This window comes from Symsagittifera roscoffensis, chromosome 10, assembly GCF_963678635.1.
Source record: "Symsagittifera roscoffensis chromosome 10, txSymRosc1.1, whole genome shotgun sequence".
NCBI classification, from domain to species: domain Eukaryota; kingdom Metazoa; phylum Xenacoelomorpha; order Acoela; family Convolutidae; genus Symsagittifera; species Symsagittifera roscoffensis.
The window spans coordinates 33,117,160-33,139,877 of NC_087071.1; the positions used below are offsets into that span (position 1 = coordinate 33,117,160).

General features: G+C 33.2%; 1 protein-coding gene across 7 annotated transcripts in view; it reads right to left on the reverse strand.

Moving 5' to 3' along the window:
* Nucleotides 1-22,718, reverse strand: part of LOC134855630 (uncharacterized) — a 139,023-nt gene that overhangs the window by 70,675 nt on the left and 45,630 nt on the right. For 6 of the 7 annotated variants that reach the window (XM_063872186.1, XM_063872187.1, XM_063872188.1 and 3 more), the window contains exons 2-4: nucleotides 12,330-12,408; nucleotides 10,136-10,328; nucleotides 8,762-9,567 (exon numbers count right to left, since the gene is read on the reverse strand). In XM_063872186.1, coding sequence (XP_063728256.1) covers nucleotides 8,762-8,848 — 87 coding nt within the window. In that variant the 5' untranslated portion in view covers nucleotides 8,849-9,567; nucleotides 10,136-10,328; nucleotides 12,330-12,408. The remainder of the gene's footprint in view (nucleotides 1-8,761; nucleotides 9,568-10,135; nucleotides 10,329-12,329; nucleotides 12,409-22,718) is intronic. The other variant, XM_063872184.1, reaches the window with a different exon arrangement.

Genomic DNA, 22,718 nt, shown 5'->3' on the forward strand with positions numbered 1-22,718 from the left:
TATACAAGCTCAACACTTGTAATCAGGTTCAGCATCTAAGTTCAATGACTCAAATAACGTTAATAACGTCTGAAATTAAATTGAACAAATTTGAGAGTAATTGGTAAGAAAATATGGCTCATGATGTGAAGGGGGTTTAAATGCTGGGATCATAATGAAGCACTTTTAATTGTGATTGGGTTTCTTTAAAAAATCACAGAAAATAGTCGGATTATTTTGGTTTTTTATTCTAAATTGGACGAAATTTGACGAAAAGCTGACCAAGTTTAACCTTATTTTAACTAGTTAACGTTTTTTGCATTTTTTGTTTTATTCACTAGCCTTTTCTCAAAAAAGTAAAAAACACTACAAAATCTTATGAAACTGCTCAAAATTCTATCAATTGAAATAGATAGCTTAAAAAACTGTCTATGAAACAACTTAAATTATCAAAGTTGCATCGCTTGAATGGCTCTTTTAAAAAAAACTTTTTGACATCGAATTCAATTCATGAAGTAACTTGAAAAATGTCAATATTTCATAAGTTAAAATAACTGGCTCAAAAAATTAAATTTTTTCGCGAACTTAATTGGTCTACACAAAATAGTTTGAAATATTTCAATTTTTCATAGCTTCAATAGCTTGCTTAAAAAACCTAAAATTTTTGCTAACTGATACGCTATATGAAACAACTTAAATTAATTCTAAGTTACAGTGCTTGAATAGCTTGCATAGGAAAATTTTTTCGCAAAACGATTCTGTCTGTGAATTAAAATGAAAATTTCAAAGTTTCGTTGCTTTATCGGCTTTCATATAATAATTTAAAATTGTCGCCATCCAATTTGCTTCATAGAATAACTTGATATGTTTCAAAAATAAAACACTTGAATAGCTTGCATGGAAGGACATCATGTTTGTGCGAATCAAATAGCTCTATGATATCGTTTGAAATATTCTTAGAATTTATAGCTTCATTAGCTTGCTTGAACACTTTGCGAACTGATTCGCTAGATAGCCTTATAAAATGAAACAATGTTTCTTTTTTCAGTTCGAAAACATTGCATAGGAAATTTTTTACTCTTAGCAAAATGATTCGCTCTAGGAAACAATTTGAATTTTTTCAAATTTTTGTCACTTGAATGACTTCGTTAGAAAAAAATTCAAATTTTTACCATTCAATTTGCTTCATGAATTAAGTTGAAATAGTTCAGTTCTGAATAGCTTGAATAGCTTGCATAGAAAAAAGGAACCTTTGGCTCATCGATTCGCTCTATGAAAAAATTTGATAAAATTCAAAGCTTCGGCGCTTGAATGGCTTTATAATATAAACTTCAACTTTTCGCCATCCAATTTACTTCAAGACATAACTTGAAATTTTTTATTGCTAGAAAAAATTTCTTTCAGAAAATTTTGATTATTTTGCGAGCGGTTTCTATAGAAAAAATTATATTTCATAGCTTCATTATTTTGTTAAAAAGTTAGAGATTTTCACAAACCAAATCGGTAAACCGGTATTTGAAACAACTTGAAATTCAAACTTTTCATAAGTTGAAAAACTTAATTTTCGAAAAAATTTAATTTGAGGAAAATCTTTCAAACTTTCATTGCTCGAGTGGCTTCAATAGAAAACTTCAAAATTTTATCAGCCGATTTGCTGCATGAAAAAATTTGAAATGTTTCAAACTTATTTTGCTTGAATAGCTTGCCTGAAAAACTTGAATTGAAAAACTTGAATTTAAAATCTTTCTATATTTCAAAGCTTTTTTGCGTGAGTAGTTTGCAGAGGAAAACTTCAATTTCACGCAAACTGATTCAATCTTGGAAAAATTTTGAAACACGTCACAAAAATACCGCCTAAGGGGCTTAACAAAAACTAAAATTTTTTGAAATCCTATATGCATCATAAGATAATTTGAAATTATTCAAAGTTAAATCGTTTGAATCAATGCCCCGAACGAAAATGTCTGTTATATATGTTGCATCTAAATAAAGATGGCGTGTAATTATACCCGTGTAATTAGGTCGGTTAGTTGCAACATGTGTCGATTCAGCGCGTCATAGCTTAATTTTTCGCCCAAATAAAGTTGATCTGCCAATGATTTAGATAAAAAACTTCACTGTTGATCTTTCATTGGAGCCGGGGCACATTTTTGGGGGGGGGGGGCGGGATTCGATTCTTTTTAACTTGAAAGGTACCTCCTTTGGCACTACTTTACAACTCTTTTTTCGGTCAACCGACCAACTTGGAGCAGATAGAAGCTTGAATTGATTCTCCTTTGATGTAAAGGACATTCTATAGAAAAACAGCACTGTTAGCATCAAAAATGTCAGACAAGAAAAAAATTATTACTTCTTTACATGTAATACATCCATACATAGTATGAGCCGCGTGGTTGTAGGTAAATTAGACGACAAGACATTAAAACTCGATGACATTAAGACTACTAACTAATGTCCTTTGAACTATTTTTTTTATATAACTGTTCGAATTTAGGTGGTTATTATTTCTTAGAAATACAATTGGAGGATTAAAATTACATCAAAAATTGTTTTCGTCTCAACATTTGTCGTCCTATTTGCTGAACATCAACATCCACATATATCAACATCTCTATACAACGGAACGCGTTTTTTAAATAGAGTAAATGAAAGCCAAGGGCAATAGCCATATGAAAGTAGTGATCTCGTCACCTGATATTTATAGCCCTTTAATAACAGCCTGCAGCTTTTAATAGAAGCCATATAGATCACAGAATGCGGTTTTATTTTGGTACGACTCACATTTAAAAAGAAGGCGAGGGATTTTTTTGAAGAAATTTGTGCCTGTATTATTGATTTTCAGATTTGATTTTTCTCTGTTTTGTTTGAGTGCGGATTAAAAAAATTTTCTACTGTAGACAAAGTATTTTTTGTTACTTTATGCAGGACTTACACTTACAATTCTTTTTATGGAGCACGATACTCAGTTTTTTTTGCAAATGTATACTTTTCCGCTAAAAATAGCGTTTTTCTATAATTTTTTGCTATTTTTTTAATTTTCAAAAAAGCGTCATTGAATTTCTTAAGCTCTTACGTGTTAAAATTGAAGAATTAAAGTAAATTTTTGGTGCTCAAATCGGGGTTGAAAATATTTTGAAAACTTGAACTGTTTCTGGTACTACTATGATAGAGTGGTCCCTCAAAAAAGCAACTATGATAGACAGGTCCCGCATGCATTTCGCATGTTATAAATTTGAAAACTAATTTGTTTATAAATTATTCATTTCAAAAATCTCGCGAAATATGTTGAGTCAGTAACTTTTCAGATTAAAAATTGTAAATACTACATGGTTAATATTTTGAAATTTGCTCGTTTCACTTTATTTCACGGTTTAACAACCATAATCGAGGTGACTTATTTGCCATCAAAAACACACTATTGACGTTTTTTTTTTAAAATTTTCAACCTTAAAAAGGTGAGGGAGAGGTTTTAAGAAGTAATAAAACCTGAAATTTGTTTGAAAATATACTTCGACATCTTTCTGAAGGGCAAAATCATAATAATTAAACGAATTGAGAGCTCTATGTGTCTAATTCTCGAGGGACCTGGTTATTTTCAAGGGACCACTCTATCATAATAGTACCCTGTTTCTTTTTAATACCCCGGTTTGACCAAAAATGCTTATCTTACAATTTTCATGTATGAAAAAATGCTTATCCTACGATTTCCTACAGTTTCATAGACTCAGAAAATTGTTAAAAAAAAACTCCCGGACAAGGACTTTCTCATAAATGAAAAGTGTAGGATAAGCATTTTCTCATAAACCAAAAAATTGATTTTTTCTAAATTTTATTTCTCAAAACTTTTGGGATGAGTTCGTGACCGAACACAAGTGACTAAACCCATGGTGTACTCAAAACTAGAGTTCCCAAAAGGTTGATCGTCTGTCATTGACAATGCATTGAAAGCGATATGCTTAAGAGTGATTACTTCACAAATGAAATACTGAAAGCATCAAACTTATAAATTTTGGCAAAATTTTTCAAAGATGATTTTTTTAAAATTGAATTTTAAACTTATCAGACATTGATCAAGGCATATATATAAACATGCCATAAAAATTAAAACAGCAGTTTTTAGCATTTTAAAAATAAATTATCCAGAGAAACGGAAAAAACCCCAATTTTTGTGCATCGTGGACTACGTTATGCAGACAAAAAATTAAAATTTGCATGCAAAATTTTTTTTGGAAAATGTTTGTTTGAGTACAAAATTCGATTTGAGGTTGAAAAAAAAACGAAAAAATTTTTGGGGCAATTTCATTTTTACTTGGAAATTTTTTTGAAAATTGTATGAAAATTGTATGATTATCATTTTTCCATACATTTGATGTAGGCAATTGTATGATAAGCATTTTCGGCGTGGGGAAATGTAAGATACGCATTTTCGGTTTATGGAGGTCAACCCGGGACGTTACAAATTATAACTTTTTCTTGATTTTTTTCTGACTAATCTACCCTAGAACAAAAACATGAAAAATCACTGTTTGAGATAATTTTTGAATGCCATGCTCAAAAATAGCCATTGTCTTTTTCTCATTGAAGTGAGGTATAAATTTTTATTTGGGTAATGTCATGCTAAATTTTAAAACGTAATTCAGTAAAAAGTGGTGCTCAAACGTAGAAACAGGGGCGGTGTCGAATATCAACTAATCACACTGATCATATTTCATGCCGGTAAATATGATATTTCAATCAACTTGTTTGATATTCTAAAACTTGCTGTAAAAAGAGTAAAACCTGAGTTTTATCTAAAATTTTTTTATCAGAGTTTAAAAAACATCAAAGAAAAACGTACCAGCATCCGATGTTTTGAATCCATCGCAGTGAGTTGATTTTTAAAAGGACTTTTATTTCAAGAGATTCTCAACTCTCAAATAAATAAGAACTTAATCAGTTGATGAATATTCAAAAACTTGTTGCCGCTTCAGTTTAAAGTAGCTTTTCGATTTTCAAAGCACGCTTTTGAAACAATTTTGTCTAAATAAAGACTAAATAAATATTCTAAGAAAAACTGTTGAATACCAACTATATGGTAATTTACAGATTGGATCAGGTATTTTTTTGTTTTCATTCTTCAGCAGAAAAATTGGTTTTTGCGTTTTGAAAAAGAACCATTAAATTTCTATTTTGAAAAAGGATTCACATTTTCTTAAACTGATGAAATTGAGAAAGAAAGCGGGACGAAAATGCAATTTTAAAGTGACTTTTTCGGAAATGATTGTTTTTGCATAGAAACTGCAAAAATGGGCTGAGCAAGCACTTTTATGAATCAAGTGTTGTAAAAACGTAGTTTTCGTCTGCGACTAAAAGCATTTTTAATTTCTGCAGCGAATGAGGAAGTTTTTGCTTTTACGTACACAGGTTTGAGAGAATCAACGTAATTTAAGGAAAAACAGAAAAATTCACGTTAATTTTCTTCTAAAGCCTTGATATACTGAATTTTAAATTTAACAGGTTTCTTCCCCGAACTATTTTTTTTTTTTAGCTAAAATTTTTGATAAATTGTTGTATTTTGATTTATATAGTTGGAGAAATTTTGTTTCAAATTTAAAAAGTGTCTAATTTTTGTTTTTATAGCCAAAGTCAAGAAGGGTGAAAATGGCTGAATATGGTTTCAAAAAGTCAAAAATATCACAAAAATTTCCAAGATGCGTATCCTGCAGAAAAATATCAAAAAGCTATTTTGCTTAGGTAAATTTTATCCTTCGATTTATCGGAAATTCAAAATAATTTTATGGCGGTCTCATCTAAATAAAAAACAGGCGGTGCAATTCGAAACGGGTTTTAACTGAACTTTACTATTAATCTTCTCCAATTTGACACGAGTTGCATCAAACTAACTAATTTTAAGGATCAGAACAATGAGTAGGAAGAGATAGTACAGCAGGACACGGGTGGGGGGGGGGTGCAAATGCGCGTAAGGCCGAATGCGCGAGAAGTTTCGACAAATCAATGCGCTTCAAAATGTCCTAAGCTGAATGATTTAAGTCTATATTTTCCTCGAGTTTGTGAGCAATGAGCTCTTATTAGCTGACAAAATAAATGTTCGAGCTATCTGTCCTTCGCGCATGGCACATATCGCAAGTTGAAATTTGGTCCATAAGTTGTACTTTCACAATACGAGGCCAAAATGTGCACTGGATAGGCGCACAAATTTCGGTCTGTTCCTGGATGTTCCTGGATTCCAGAGACAAGTCTTTAAACATGGTAAAACTTTGTCGGAACGATCAAAGAAAATGAAAGACCAAAAGAAGAGCGAAGGGAGCGTCCTTGTTGCGGAATCCACTCACAATTCACAAAAAATGCACAGTTTGGCATGGTAATGCAGCTGCAAACAAAACAAAATACTGTCAAAAATTTAAAAGATTTGCTGTTGCTGAAAGAGCTCAAAACATCCGCTACTAGTCCTTCAAAGCAATCGTCATTTGTTGTTCCGACTTCCACAGAAAGTGACGGATTATATGTGGTCAGTCTGGTTTTTTCTCACCTCAGACAATTTTGGTTTTTAACAGGCCCCTTTGGTAAATTTTTTTACCATCTGAAAAGTAATGATGCTTTGAGCACAAGCTTAAAAACACTCCTCATAGGTGATTATTTTTCATTAAGTTCTCGGTATTTGAAAGTTTGGGATATTTAACCCGCACCTTTTATCGTTCTACAACGCGTAAGCGACAAAATGATCCGGCTTAAAAACCATTCCCAATTGAACGGAGTCCGCCAAAGTCGCTGAGTTCGCCAAAGTCCCAGTGTTATGTCCTGACTTGGAGCAGTTGTACTTCATATACAACGAGCAAAGATTAGTTTTCAAAAGAAAAAATTTCCAAAACATTTCAATTTTTTTAGTTAACTTTCATAAATTTTTAGATTGATAATCAGGCCATAAACATACAACGGCAGTCAAAACAACCCTTCGACCTGATAGGAAGGAACAGTCTTGTAAGTAATTTATCGATTAATGGACTCTAGGTATAGTCGTATGATATGAGTTAACAGTCTGCTGATTAGCTGGAGTACATGAAAATGAACTTAGAGTATCAGGTACTCTGAGCTTGTTCAAACAAAACACCCAAAAAACTTTGAAGACTGGTTTGCTGAAAGTAAATGATGCCCAACTTTGATTCAAGGTTTTTTTTGTCAATTCAAAGTATTATAATGTGATAAGTTGTGATTCAATTTTTGCTTTTGAATGACTTTTTGGCAGCTGTTTCTTTAAAAGAACTACACGTTCAGGAATTCTATAGGTTAAACTACTAATCTTATGATGTTGATACAAAACCACGCAATCTTTTTTACCACTATGTAATCAATAAACATTAAAACATTAGATTAGATATTAAATAAAAACTATTCAATCATATTTTAAACACTGAGGTGAAGCGGAGCTTCGCGCCACTTGCGATAAAACGGAAACAGGAAAAACATAAATGAAAAAAAAAAAAAACTTGAGTATTCTGTTTTGTAATCAAGGTTAAATTTTGTAATGTTCCGATTTTCGAAGAAATGATAGACCATCTGGTTTGGGGATGGTTTTATTCTCAAGACTAGTTTCAATTTTTTGACTAGTTTTTGTTCTGACTATTCGAAGAATCAGAAGGAGCTTTGTAGTCGTGTGTGTTGTACTTTTTTCTTTTGTTTCCACGCTTCTTCTGCGCTACTTGCACAGCAACCGGCTATCCTTGTTTTTATAGTTTTGTCAATAATTGTTCCGACTATGGGCAAAAAAAAATGAAAAAATTTTATTTTAATTTTGTTTTGTTTTAATGATTTTTGTATTATTTTTTTGTCATTTTTCTTGTTTGCTTGTTTTACGGGGACTGTCAAAGATGCCTAGGTTGTAGTTTTTTTGTTCAGTGAAAGAAGAAAAGTTTGTGTATTTTTTAAGACTATGGTCGGAACATTTTGTGCTACTTCCAGAGTAAGCGGCTATTCTTGTTTTGATCTGAACTTTGCATATAATCTGAAAAGGTCACGAGCTATAATCTGTGATCAATTTTCGAAAATTTATTGGGGTTTAAAGCTTGTCAATTTGGATAATTTAGCAAAATTAAGGCACAAGATCTTTTGTGCTATGAACGCGTAAATAGCTAGTAAATCAAACTGACATCAGGCACGAACAGAAATCAGGCACAAATTAGTTTGAAACAGACATCAGGCACGAATTTGTGAGGCACGAATTAGACGCTAAGACACCCCTTTTTACCTTTGAAGCGTGTGAGAAAAGCTCTTTTTTCGTTTTTTTTTTGAAATTTTTATCAGTTTTTCAATTGATTTTTTAAAATCAGTTTCAAAGACGTTGAAGGGCAGTCGAAAGGTCAAAAATTTCATCCTGCTACGAGCAGTCTGATTAAGAGGTTCGAATCGATTTTTAATCCTTTATGAAAATTATTTAACATTTTCATGAAGATATGCAAAAAAAATCCAATATAATCGATTGGTACCCATCACAACCCAGTGCGGGTAGGAATAAAACAATGTTTTTTAAAAACATGCGTTTACATATAATATGTCAAGGTATATGAAAAAATTTGAAATGGATTCTTTAGGTAGAAACTGATTTTATAATGCCATACAAGTTTAAGTGATTGATCAAAAAATGTGATACACGTTGATACTCGTTGAGAGGTTTTCAGAAGCTGAATTTTTGTCAGAAAACTGTGAAAAATTTGTCAGAAAATTAAAAAGTTTGCCAGTAAAATTTGTGAAAAAAAAGTTGTCAGAAACTACAGCAAAAAATACTCACCACTTTTTTGTTTAGCGCCTTGTTCTTGATAATCGTAAAGACGTCCGGAGGCTTGGGCAGACCACTGTTATAGATTGCAGTTGCCATCTCAATTATTATGGCCCAGATCAGGGATAAATAAAAACAACAGGCAAGGTACACAAAAATAAACAATCAATTCGATATTTAACAGATTTTGTCCGAAACAAGTATCTCACGCATTTCTTCTGTAGAATTTTTCAATTTGGTCTCCCAATTTCCATAAATGTGGGTCATATCTCTAGGTTGCCAATAAACAAGTAAACCAATAAACGAAAATATTTTTAAAGGTTACCATTTTGCAACTTTCAAATTTCAATTTATTGGTTTTATTCTTGATTTCAAATTACTTTTTGTTCGCTATCTGGGTATGTTAATAGACCAGTGCTGTGGCCTTTTTTATCTAACAAAAGTAATATCATAAATGAAATTAGTTGCTAACATTTTTTCCCATGCAATAACTCCTGGCAAGGGTTGCACTTTTGCCATTTGAAAAAATCACAAAAATGAGATTTTTTTTAATATGAGGTGAAAAGTAATTGATTAAAAAATGTAATGGTTCGAACTTTGTAATGGGAAAAAAATTGGTACAAAATGTGAAAAGTTCTTTTTTGTGTTTGAGTCTTAAGGAAGAAAAAAAGTTGCAGTAACAAAAAAATTAAGTAACAAAAGAGTAGAAAACAGTCATGTTGGCTTAAAAGGAAAGAAATCAAATAAAAGCCAGGTAGGGAGAAGAGGGAAAGAACTGACAATGTGTACCCGGCGAGCCAAAAAAGATCAAGGATCGTCTGGCATAAAGAACGACTAGCATAAAATTAGTTTTCAGACTGCTCTTTCCAATTTTTTTTTCTTGAAACCAAGTTTTTGGCGAAAAAAGTTCCCGACAAATGATTGTTACATAATCAATTGGCAAAGAGTTTTTTTGAATAGTTTATAAAATTACTTTTCCAATAAAGATAATACGACTTCGATCCAAAATTTCCATTTTTTTTAAATTACAAATTTGGGCAAAAATTACGAGGAGAGACTTTAGAAAAGGCAAAGTATCGACCTTCACAATTAGCGATTACCCTCTTTTTTCATTTTATGATTCAAATTAACGATGAAAAATGCATTTAAATTTTTTCATGGTTCTCAGCTCCGTTCTGTGAAATTTAAATACACCCATTACTTGATTTGATAAAGTATTTAATATTTGATAACAAATTAAGGTTTGGTTTACAAAACATCCCCTTCTAAGAAATATAATTAGACGATCGGCGACATTCTGTTTAGCTCTTACCAATTAACTTTATTCGCTTCAGTGCATTTTTTCTAAGTTATGCTAATCGGGCCTTAGGGCAGTCGGGCTCTTACCAAACAAAGAGTTAAGACAGAAGGCAAGTATTGAGTAAAATAAGTAGTAATAAATAACTAACCAAGTAATATCTAAGTGTAAATTATCTGGGCAAGGAGTAATAACTGAAATGAGAAAGCAAGTAATGGAAGGGTAAGTAAGTTGTCAATAAACGGAGCAGGATGCGGAATGTTCTAGAATAAGTCTACATTGCTGTATTTATAAAAAAAACTTTATGAAGATAAACCTTTGAGCAGTAATTTTCCAATTCTAATACATCTGATTTGACCTTCAAACAAAAAAATGCTCATATACAAATCGATTCTTGAACTCTGTAGAAAAAATGCATATCATTCGATTACCATTTATGAAAATTGTATGATAAGCATTTTTCCTCTTATTTTTTTTTCGAAAAGTCTTCCAAAAGGGTTTTAATTAGGTTTAAATGAGCGTACATCGAGTTTTAGTTGAATGACAACATATTGGTCATCAAATTTTTGTTTTTGTTCGGGAAAAAAGTATAGCATGCGATTAACTGTTAGGCGACAATTCGTAACAGGCGACAATTCGTAACAGGTTACAATTCGTAGCAGGTGTCATTTCGTAATAAGCGACGCTTCGTATCAGGGCAATGGCAAGTAAATTACGCTTGATTTGCTTCGATCCGCTGCACTTGCATTCGGCATGAGAAGATTGGTGCGCAAAAATTATTGTTCGCCTCTTAAATTAATGTTACAAATTTTCGCCTGTTACGAATTATCGCTTCACAACATTTTCCGTTCATCAAAGTTGTCAGAGACGCGTTTTTTAACTAATGAATTTTTTTTGCGTATTAGTTTTTGCATAATAATTGTTATTTACTTTTGCGTAAAATTCTATTTTAATGACTTGACTTCTAGTAATAAGTTTAATTGGCAATTTAATGCCCTTTAATCAGTTGGTTTTTTCATTTGAGAAAACTTTCGGTTTTGTATTCAAGACGCAACACTGGTACAAAGCGAATTATGAAAAAAACATTGAAAAAAGGTTTGCCATACAATTCCATAAATTGTCCATTCTATTTTATCGAATAACTGATTATCGTTAGATTTTTATACATTTTTTCTATGGGAGATCTCAAAAAAGTACAAAAGTGGGAAGTTTTGGGTCAGCAGGGGGTCAAATCCCGATGAAGGAACGTCCAACTCACGCCCCTCCTACCATAAATCCGCTGGTGCTGCTATGAGTATAATTTTGGCTAGAACAGCGAAACAATTTCCCCATTTAAAATAAACATTTTTGGGGGTTGTGCGTAAAATTTTTTTAAATTCAATATTCTTAATCGACACTAAACTATTGATTTCATTACACGTTTGCACAGTAAATATCTAGAATTTGGCGAGTAGTTAGTAAATTTTGTTATTTTTATAGAATTCCACAATTAAAATTTTTCAAAACATTGCGGTTAACTTTCAGGCTTTATTGCAACTAGTTATGCGACCAAAGTTTGATAATTCCTACGCTGATAAAACTTCCTACACTTTGGCTACGCTGATAAAACTTTGTCTAGACTTGATCAGCTTTTCTTGACACAAACGCCTTTTTTAGAAGGTCGTGATTGAAAGCTTTTCTTTATCATACGACGTTGATTTTTTTGTTCGCGTTCGTTTTGTTCACTTTCAATTGCGTGGAAAATTTTAAATTTAATATCAAATATAGCATATCAGAAAAATTTGAAGAACAGATATTATTTTTTGAAGAACCCATTTTGAGCGTCGTGTTTGAAAACGCTGAATGAGAGAGTTTTCCTAAGTATTCTCAATTAATAGGTTTTTTCTATAGCATGGAATTGTATGTCTAGCATTTATCGTCGACGTTGACCCGAGCTTTTAAAGTTTCCATAAGAATCGGATGATCCATTAAAAATGCATAATTACTTGGGGGGGGGGGTTGAAATTTTTACTAATTGAATAAAACTTTTTTTTGGCTCAGTACGTTTTTTTAGCTGATTTTTCTGGCAAAAAAATCGGAAGCGATTGATTATTTTAAGTTTTAGGTATACTCACTTATTTTCAGGCCTTAAGTGTTAGCTGATTTTAAGTTCTTGATTTTAAAAGCTGCTATTTTAGGTAGCAAGCCTTGAAACTCTGTATCGTTCTCTTTTAAGTTATCAGATTAAAATTCGCCACCTTAATTTGAAATTTCAACCATTCTGCTCAAAGATTAATTTTCAACGATTTTTTCCTCCAGAGTCGTAGGTTGATCGCGTCATAAAAATATTTGCCGGCTTCATGAATAATCCTGGGGTTCCGCCCTGAAATATAACACAATAATTAACCCACAAATTAAACTAAGATAAAATTCTAACCATTAACTCACAAACAACAGAGACCAAACAAAAGAGCTGCCCAGTTTTTATAATTTATAACAAATGATGAATCCCCGATTTAGAAATTCATGCAATTTATTGCTTTTTATGAGCTTGCAATTCTTGCATCAGTTGTAGTGTAGTGAACTTAGGGGGCGGAATTTAAGAACATTGCTAACAAAAGTGACTGTTATACTTAATCCAGTTTTGCTCGACCAACATTATATTTTTAACGGGCCAGCATGTACCTAATTTTGGAAGGAGCGCGAACTTAAAATAACGCTTAATTTTTAAAAGAGATTTCCAAAAATCGAGAGATAGCTCCGATTCAGCATTTTTTCTCGTTCATAACTTTTTTTTCTTCAAAAACTGGCTTTTTCCCTTTTCCAGACAGCTCAGAATCTATGTAAGCTGTGATGAGTCAATTATTAAGCTGTTGAGTTAGGACCGAAGTGTATAACTCATAGAGTAATTTCGGATAGGGTACACCGTCTGCTCGTCACGCTATCTTATTTTCGGCCGGATAGATTCGTGCAACTTCTTAGTCTAATACCGATCCTAATCTTACTCTTATACTATCTAGTCTCAGGTTGTTTAACTAGTCTCTGCTAGGCTCAATAGATCTAGGGTATACTGGTTTATTGCGGCTGCTGAAGTACTCGGGAGAGTTCAACTAATTTCTAAGTTAAATTCAAATCTCTCTGGTGCTGAAATTACAAGTAATTTCAGCACTTACAAATAAGTGGATTGTTAGTTAGATGGATCATGATTGGTTAATATTAAATACTTTACATTGGTAAAATATCTAATTTATCCAATCATAAAATGTAGTTTAGATCAGGTTCCACCCATCCGGGTTTTACAGAGTTTTTTAGAATAGTTTTTCTGCAATTCGAAAGATGGATGATGGACGTTGGTATTTGGCGAACATCTTATTTCTTCTGGGTTTTCTTATTAGAGAAGTCCCAGATTCAATCATTGTGTCTTCTCAAGACAACGACTGGGTTTTCGCAACAAACTCAAATCTGATTTCAGAATGGTTGGCTATGTCAGGTTTTTCTGTTTCATCGGTGAGAACTTCTTTGTGTTTGACCTTGTCTGGGAATGGCGTGGAGATTGTGCGTGGTGGGGATGCCTGGTTACTCGGATCTGTACGTATACTTGAACATCGAGGTGGTCATTGGTCTAGTTCAATGAAGTCCTTTTCTGCGAAGTCAAGTCGTACTCTAAATCCTTTGAGTTGTGATTGTGGGCGGCATATTGATTGTAGTTGGCCATTCTTTCTCGAGTGTAGTAGGGTCGTTTTGTCTTTGGATGTTCGTCCTTGGTGTTGTATTCTGATCTATGTATTGCATAATGTAATTTACATTTTATAAAACTTTTATTAGTTTAATATTTTTTAATTATGATTTTAGTTAGTTGTTTTCACAAAAGCTTTTTGTTTTAGTTCAGTTATTTTGAAGAGTTACTCACCCTTGATTAGCTCTTATTAAAAATAGGAGTGTGGTCACAAAGCGTGGATGTAGCACGGTGGGTTAGGTCGGCTATAGAGCATGCTCAGGACGTCCTTCCTGGTGGGTTAGGCCAGGAGTGGGAGTATGATTGCATGCGGTTTTTGTGAGAGGTCCTGTTATGTGACAACGTTTTATGTTGGGTTTGTTGTGGTTTTTCTTATGTTTTGTTGGTTGTGTCCTTTTTTCAAAAATCAAATTGTTTGTGGTATGGGTTTGTCTTTCGACTTTTTTGTGTTTTATTATTTCTTTCTTAGACTTTATAATAGTCTTCAAAAGAATAATTTATCCAGTTTTAAACTGGGTTAATCCGGTTTGGGTACCGTTGGTTTCCTTTTCTTAGTCATGCTGTTATGCTATGTGTTGTGGTGTTTAGTAAGCTGCATTGGTTAGTTTTGTTTAGTATATAATTCCTTTCCAACCGGGTTAAAGGAAAGTTTGAAACGTGTTATCTTGTGTTAGAGTTATCGAGTGTGAAAGCTTGAAACTGAAATTCATTATTTTAAACAATTCTTCGTGGGCGAGCTGTGCGAGTGTGGATAGAATTCTTATGCGAGTGAATGAAAATATCAAAAGGTTAGTACTGCTTTTGCTTCTTATGAATTTACTACATAGAATTTTAATTTTACTGCTAGTTGTTGGGGGAAATTAAGTTACAAATTTTCATCATTATTAGATTTACTGCTGGTGGGGGAAAAATTTATAAATTAATTTACTGCATTGGTATTATATTTATTTAATTGTTGGTGCAAAAAGTTAATAGGGTTTTAAACAGTTTTGAAGAAGTTTGCTATTTTTTATTTTTCTTTTGTGAATTTTTCAGATGATCGTTGGATGAAGGCTAAAATTCTAAAGAAAACATGGATAAAGAATGGTGAGTTTCTAATGTTTGAATTAATTAGTAATATGTATAATTCATACTTACCTGTTAGTCGTCGGGGAAGAAACCGTGGGGGAAAATGTCGTGAATGAGATCTGAAGTTGTTAGTAGTTTGGCTAATATGCGGATGATATTTTTAGTTTGAAGCAGTGGCCAAAGCAATTGAAGTGCCTTAATTGTGGTTAGTTCTTCAGTGCCAACTGCAAATTCATAAGGTGTGTTTTGGATTAGATTATATAATTTGTGGTTGAATTTAGTGTTATGGATGAATTCTAAAATGGGGATTTCTATAGGTTGTACAAACTCGTGTGGGATGAGGAAGGGTCGGGATTCTTCTGCGTTGAAGGTCCTGGTGATGGGACAAAAGATATACATTTGGGTTATGGGATCATAATTTCGAAGAATACCATGAAGGTTAGTATCTTTAATGCAATATGTGAAGTTAAAAAAAAAATGGTGAGGTGTATTTGGAATTGATGAATTGAAAACGATGGTGTGGTTGTCTGGAGGGAGTGTGTAGGTCAAAGTGATTTTGGATGAAACGATAATAAGTATATGTGTGTGTTTGTTTAGTGCGCAACATAATATCGTGTGAGCAGTGCAAATCTCTTTCATGTGGTGCAAGGAAATGAAAGGTTAGTGAAAATATTTGGAAGCGTTCTTTAAAACTTTCGTAGGCTTGCGTGTCTGTTAGTGCTTCTGAGATAATGTGGTCAAACTTGCGATCGAAGATATTTAGTGTAAATACATATGGTGTTTTAATGAAAAATTTCTCGGTGATTTGTGGGTTAGCGAAGCGATCGTCGTCTAAGAATTGATCTTGGTTAGTTCTGATGATGTTATGGTCGTAATATTCTAGTGTATATTCATTAGCTCGGGGTGCAGTGTATGTTTTTAGTGATTTTTTGTATCCAATGTAAGTAAATTGTCTAGGTGTTAGTGGTGTAGTGAGTCGATATAGCATGTCCATATTTCGTTCTATATCGATATGAGTGTTAGATAAAGGTAAGCAAAGGGGATTTGTAAAATGATAAGATGAGGTCCAAGGAAGGGTAGGCATTAAAACGTATTCGTCTACAAAGTTACGTGTCTCGTTAGTGTCATGAGGTGTGTTTAAGGTGTATTGTGGAAATGAGGGTAAGGTGATAGCTAAAAATTCTTTTGTGTTAGTGTGTTGTGGATGGTTGATGTATTCACGGGCTGTTCCTGGTTTCGCTGGGAAAGGATGGTTGGGGAACTTCCTTTTAAAAGTGCGGTAAGCTCTATTAGTGCTGAGTGAAGATACAGTAGTTGTGGATGATGGTGCTAATGAATCAGTATAAATTGAAGAGGGTGTAGGGGTAGGAGGGTTGGATGAATCTATTGTGGATGAGATTTGGTTTATGGTTGGGGTGTCAAGGTGATAGGATTGTTGTTGTAAGGTAATGAAATTATCTAGTTCTGGGGAGATTCGGGGGGTGTCTGAAGAATGAGATGATTGGTTTGAGTGAAGTGAGGAGTAGGTTGGAGTGACTTGGGAAGCATAAGAGGGTGTAGAGTTGGTTGGGTCAGGGTTATTTGGTAGTATGGGTTGAAAAGGGGGTTGGGAAAAATTTAAGGGATTGGTGTGAAAATTATTTGATGGAGATGGTTCGGAGTCGGCAAATTCATCGGGGGTTTCAATATTCGGGTTATTGAGTTGTGAGATGGAGTATAAAACTGAGATGTGTGAATTAGTATCGGAATTCATGCCGGATGTTACATTACTGGATGGGAAATCGGGTGGCGGAAAAGCAAAAAGTGGTATTATTGGGATTGGAGTGGTGAGGTTGGTTGGGTGGGAATTTGATCGGTGTAGGGATCCAAGTTGTCGGCTCATCGTGGGCTAAAAAAATTATTATTTTGAGACTGAAAAGCGGTGGTATGGGGTTGTTCTATAATTTGTTCATAAGTATTTTCATCTTGTGAGTGGTGTGGTATTATATGTTGGATGGGACTTTGTGATATGGTTGGTCTAAAATTATTATGTGTTATGGCTAAATTTCGAAAATTACGTGGGACTAGGGATAATGGATGGTTATGTGGTAGGGGTGGTAACTGTGGTGCTGTTGGTGTTGTGTCTGCATTGTTATGTTCTTCGTCGTATGTGTTTTGTCTTGTTGCTATTTTTGTGTTATATTCTTTTATTTGTGCATCTAAAAGAATTTTGTTTATAGATGTAGAAAATATTCCAAAAAATCCTGCAAATAGTATGCGTGCTACACTTGCTTGTCGATTGACTTGTGTGTGTATAGCACATGTGTTATAGATTCCTTTTAAGAGTGAAAAAAAGAAATCCAATAAAGTTAAACATTGCGTATAAAATAGTTAGTTTTTCTAAGATGTAGTAGGGCCATCCTAGAAAATCAAGAATTTCATTCTTGAGTGTAACAAAGCTAAAAATATTGATAGGTGATATATCTTGGGGACGGTATTTTTCACCGTTTAGATATATATAATCTTTAATGTCTTTAAAATATCCGCTATAGTCTTGCGTATAGATGTCTGCAAATCCTGCGGTTTCGGCAAGTTTGCGTAAGTTTTGGTCAATTGATTGTCTTTGTATTGTGTCCATTTGTGTTAATAATTCCTGGAATTGTTGTGTTCTAATGTGATGTTGAATATCTGATTTTGAGTATATTCCTATTGATTGTAAGTCTATATTTGGGTTTCGAGCGATAGCGCGAATGCTTTCTGGTGAAAATTTTTTGAGTGATTGCATTAATGTGGCATATGGGGTGAGAAGGTAATATTTATCTTCATCAGGGTTTAGTTGTACTACGTTGTGGCTATTTTCTGATCCACATGGAACTGCGGTATCCCAGAAATAGATTCTTCGTGAAAGTGTGTCAACGAAATGTACTTTATTCTTATAAAAGATAGGGATTCTTTTATAACATCGTTTATCTTCAAAAACGTATAGTGGTGATACTTTTTTAGTACAAGTATAAAACCATAAGATGTTTCCTTCATAGTCTAAAAAATTTGATCTATTTCCTGATAGTAAATATCCTGCGTAGGGTATTTTTAATACTGCTAGTGCAAGTGATTGTAATATTTGTGTTCTTTCTAATTCGCATAGTTGGTGTAATGTTTCTAATTCGGAGAGTGACATTTCTTGAAAAATTCGGCTAATCGTGTAGTCTAGTTTCATATCTAAGTGAATATCATAGTGGATATTACCAAAATATGTATTATTCATTAGTGATAGTTCTTGTAAACGTGTGCTTTGATCGTTTTGGGGTTTTAAATGTCCACCAGGTTGACCTGTATTCTTTTGAAAATTAACTGGTATATATGATGTTCCTTCGTTTAGGGGATGACTTGTGGCGTATGGGTCGACTTTTATTTTTCCAGTGGTCATGTCGAATCCATTTTCGTATTCAACTAATATTTCAGAGTATTGTGTTTTGTGAAGTGGGTTTCTGTATTTGCATGCAAGTTCTGTTTCTTGATATATTTGAAAACGTGTTAATTTATTTTCTATATTATGAATGTTTCGAAAATTTGAACTTATTTTGCGTAATGGATTTACATGTTCATATGGTATTGATTGTATAAAATATTTTTCGTGAAATTTTATCATACGAGCGTGTATTTTTGCTACTTGAAATGTTGTACATGTGTCTTCGGGGAACCAAACAATTGTTGCTTGTGTTCTGGTTGTAGGGTCGCAATAACCTTGGTCGTTTTTACAAGGTAATCTAATTCCTTGGTAAATCATTATGTTGTCTGATAAATCTCGTGTGAGTTGTATTTTTTCGAGTTGTATTTTCCAATCGAAAAACATTATTTCTTGGTATCCTTTATTTTTTGTGTCTGCTTTGCAGTTTGATGGGTCGTTTATACCAATGTGTGGTATCCAGTGTTTATCGTGTATGTCATAGGTTAATCGTCCGTGTGCGCCGTTGTATGGGTATTTTTCATCTAATTTTATATGTCCTTGATATCTTTCAAGTTCTGCTTGATGTACAGAATCTGAAAAAACTTGGAAATATACTAAACTTCTATCTGTGTTTTTATTTTTTGTGATGTTTAGTCGGAGTAACTCGTTTTTACAATCTTCGGGATTGAGATGTAAAAGTCGTTCTATATTACTCTGGTAGAATGATTCATGGTCAAGTCGGTTTTTATTTCCGTTTGAGACTTGTGAACAATGTACTTTCTTTTCAGAAAATGTTGCTGTGAATTTATATCCTATAATTGTAGTTGCTCGGGCTTTTGAATAAAGTGTTGCTATGACATTTGTAGTTTCTATGGCTTGGGGTTCTGTTTCGCACTGTGATACTTGATTTATTGCATACTTGTGTAGTGTTTTTTGTTCGTTTTCTTCACAATCGTAATGTGTTACTAATAAATCTTGGGGTCCTGTGCGGGGGGAAGGGTTTATGTTTTGATTTGAGATTACTAGAAAAAGGAGTTGGAGAAAAATTAATATTTTTAGAATATACATGTGTATGATAATCCTGAGTATGGGTTATAAAATGTGATGTAACCAATTGTGTTTTTGGTATATCTGCCGTATTTATATATTACTTCAGTGGTTATAAATGGTGGTGGTAGTGATTGAGCTGTTATGTTTGGTGGGTTTAATGGGTAGGGATGTTGAGTAATGTTGTTTAATTTAACTGTAATTTCAAATTTTAATTGTAAACTGTTTTGTTGGAGTATTTGGATATTGTGATCACGGATATCGTCGTGAATGTCTTGTCGGTATTGTAATCTATTAAGTGCCCAGTTGTGGAGGCGGTTACTTTCTAGATGTTGTCCAAATAATGGTGGAGGGGCTGTAAATGTATTCCAATCTAGTCTTAAAGGAATATTTGTTGATGATTGTTCTCGATATCTGGCGTCGAGATTATTTGGAAAATTTAAGTTAAAAGGTGGTGGTGAAATCTGGCTTATTGATGGTGTTGATGGTAGTGATAATGTTTCTGGTAGTGATGAGGATGTTGTTGTATCCGTAGAAATATCTATTGGATCATTGACTAAATTTAATTCACCTTGTGTAAATGAATGTGTTGTCCAATATGGTAGTCGTGATGCCTGGTTTGGGGGGTTAAAGGGATTTTCACGTATTTGTTCAGATGTTGGTGTTGAACCTAAGTAATCTGATGGTAGGCTTGAGGTGCTACGTTGTGAAAGAAGCGTAGGGGTTTCTGGTAATATACCAATGGGGTTTTCTGGAGTGTTTTGTGATGGGGATTGAGGTATATCAAAATGAACTCGGGGAGTTAGAAAATTCTTGTTCCGTCGAGGATGTATAATTTGTCTATTTATTTCGACTGTATTTTGGTTTTGACTAGGATTTCTTATTCTACTTAATTCTTGTGGTAGTGTTGGGTATAAGTTATATGTTGGTTCGCTTAGAGGTGCTTGTCGTTGAGCTGGTTCTAGTGGTTCTGATAAACGAGCGTGTCGTTCTTCAAAAGTGTATGGGTTATCTTGAAAGGAAATTCGTGTAGATGTATGAGGATTATTGGTAGTTGAAGGTGTTGTTGGGTTATCTTGGGATGATGTCGGTGAAGACTGACTTGGTGACTTTTGGGTAGCAATTTTTGATAGCTTTTTGGTCTATTCTTTTAGTGAAAAATTAATGTTTATTAAAGTATTCTTCTAAGAAAAGAATTAGGAGGATTGTTGCTAGAGCGAATGTGATGATTGCTTTCTTTATACATTTGCATATAGTCAAAATGAGGGATGATAGAAATGTTATGAAAATTACAAATAGTAGAAAAATATCAGTTCTACTGAAAATAGTTCGTATCATTTAGACAATTTTATAAATCGTACCTGTGTATATAATCAAGGGTTTTTGAAAGTTGGAGAAATAGTTCGAATATAGTGTAGAAAATTAAAAAAATATTACAAAAAATGATTAAGAGTATTAGAAAAGATTCAAGGATATCAAAAAGAAATATTATGAAAGTTTCAAGTATCGTAAAAAATTGTTTGAGGTTTGTGATAATTTTAGTGACTGTTTGATAGAAGAGCATTTAAGAAATGGCTTCGTGATCGAGTATTTTTTGTTGTTTGGGGCAATTTTCAAGTGTGGTCGGATTATTTATTAGTTTTTTGACAAGTGGGTTGAGTTTCGTAAAAAATTGTTGGGGGCAATTTTTATGGTGATCGGGAGGTCTTCTTTGTCTTTATTTTCATTTGTCAAATGATCTGGGGTATTTTTGAGATTTTTATACTTTAGGCTAAATAAAATGGTCGTTCTTTTACTTTAGGCTAATTTAACATATTTGTTTGGGGGGTATTTGAGGGCTGAGTTGGGGAAATATTGTTGATCTTTGGTTTATTAGATAAGGGAGGGTTATAATATTATGGTGATTTTTTTTTTAGTTGTCAAGTTGGAGTGGTTTGCTTATTTTTGACCTGGAGGTCGTAGAGTTATAGTTATAGATATGCCTGGAGTTTAATATTTTTCGTCTAGTTGGTTTGTGTTAAAGTTATAGAAGGTGACGGATTGGATGAATCCTATTGGCTAATTTTGAACTAGAATCGCTGCGTGTTTATCAGCATGTTATCTTGAAAAATGAAAGTGTGAAATGTTTCAGAGGTGCAAAGATTTTTAAATGTAGAATTTAAGGTTGTTTTTGAAATTCAACTTTCTTTAATATTTTAGATTGTGGGATGAATACTTTATAATTTTTACGTGGTTGATTTCTAAGTCGTGAAGACTCTCTATGTTCTGATTTGTCGATTTGTTTTTGGGGTATTATTTGTTCTGTCATTTTTCTATTTTTTCTTTCTTTTTGAGATGTATTTTGATCGAGATTTTTTGTATTGTTTTTTTGTGGTGTTTGATTTTGTATTTTGATTTCCGAGGTGAATATCATTTTGTTCCTTTGTTATGGTGTCCGTATGTGGGTTATTTTGAATAACTTTTAAACCTGTAAAAGAATATAATTGAGTTAGTTCGCGGAGTGCGTATTCTTTTGGATAATAAGGTAATAGGTTATTTCGGTGTTGAACGATTTCTTTTTTATCTGAGTCGGTGATTTTATATGTGACATCAGTGGGTTTTGCAATTATTTGGTATGGTCCTTTACGAAGGGGTTGTAACTTTTTTGAAATTCCTTTTTGAGTATTAAAATTGGGTATTAAAACAAATGTTCCAATTTTTAAATCGGAGGCTGGTGTAAAGCGTGAATTTATTTGTTCATTAATATTTCCTCTTTGTAACAACTTTTTTGTTACCTTTTGGTAAATTTCATTGTGTTTTTTATCTCTGTTTAAAATCCATTCGGTGTGTGTACCGGAGGCTAATTTAAGAATTTGTGGGTGATGAAAATGATCTTCATCGTGTGTATGTAATGGTAGGTTATAACAAATTGAGTCTTTATTTGGTTGACAATTACCTTGTGCGTTTTTATGAGAGTTTGCTGTAAACATTATTGGTTTGCGTGGCTTTTGGTTAAAAACCATTTCATATGGTGACATTCCTAAAGTTGTCGTGATTTGTGAATTATATGCTAAGGGAAATAGTTTTACATCTGCTGACCATTCGGTATATCTCGTATCATTTCCATTGATGATACATCTGAGATATTCTTTTAATGAACGGTTCATACCTTCGACTAAGCCGTTTGTCCAAGGTGCGTGAGATGTACGTGGTTTGTGTTTAATGTTATATAAATGACATAGTGTGATGATTTCATTATTTATGAATTCTGTACCGTTGTCTGTAACTAAAATTTCTGGTAGTCCGAATTTTGCTATCCAGTGTTCATAGAGTGTTGTGTAAGCGTAATAAGCGTTACAATGTGGTACTGGGTTAAGTGCTACATAATGTGTAAATGCGTCAACAATTACCATAATGTAGGAGTTTCCTTCGGATG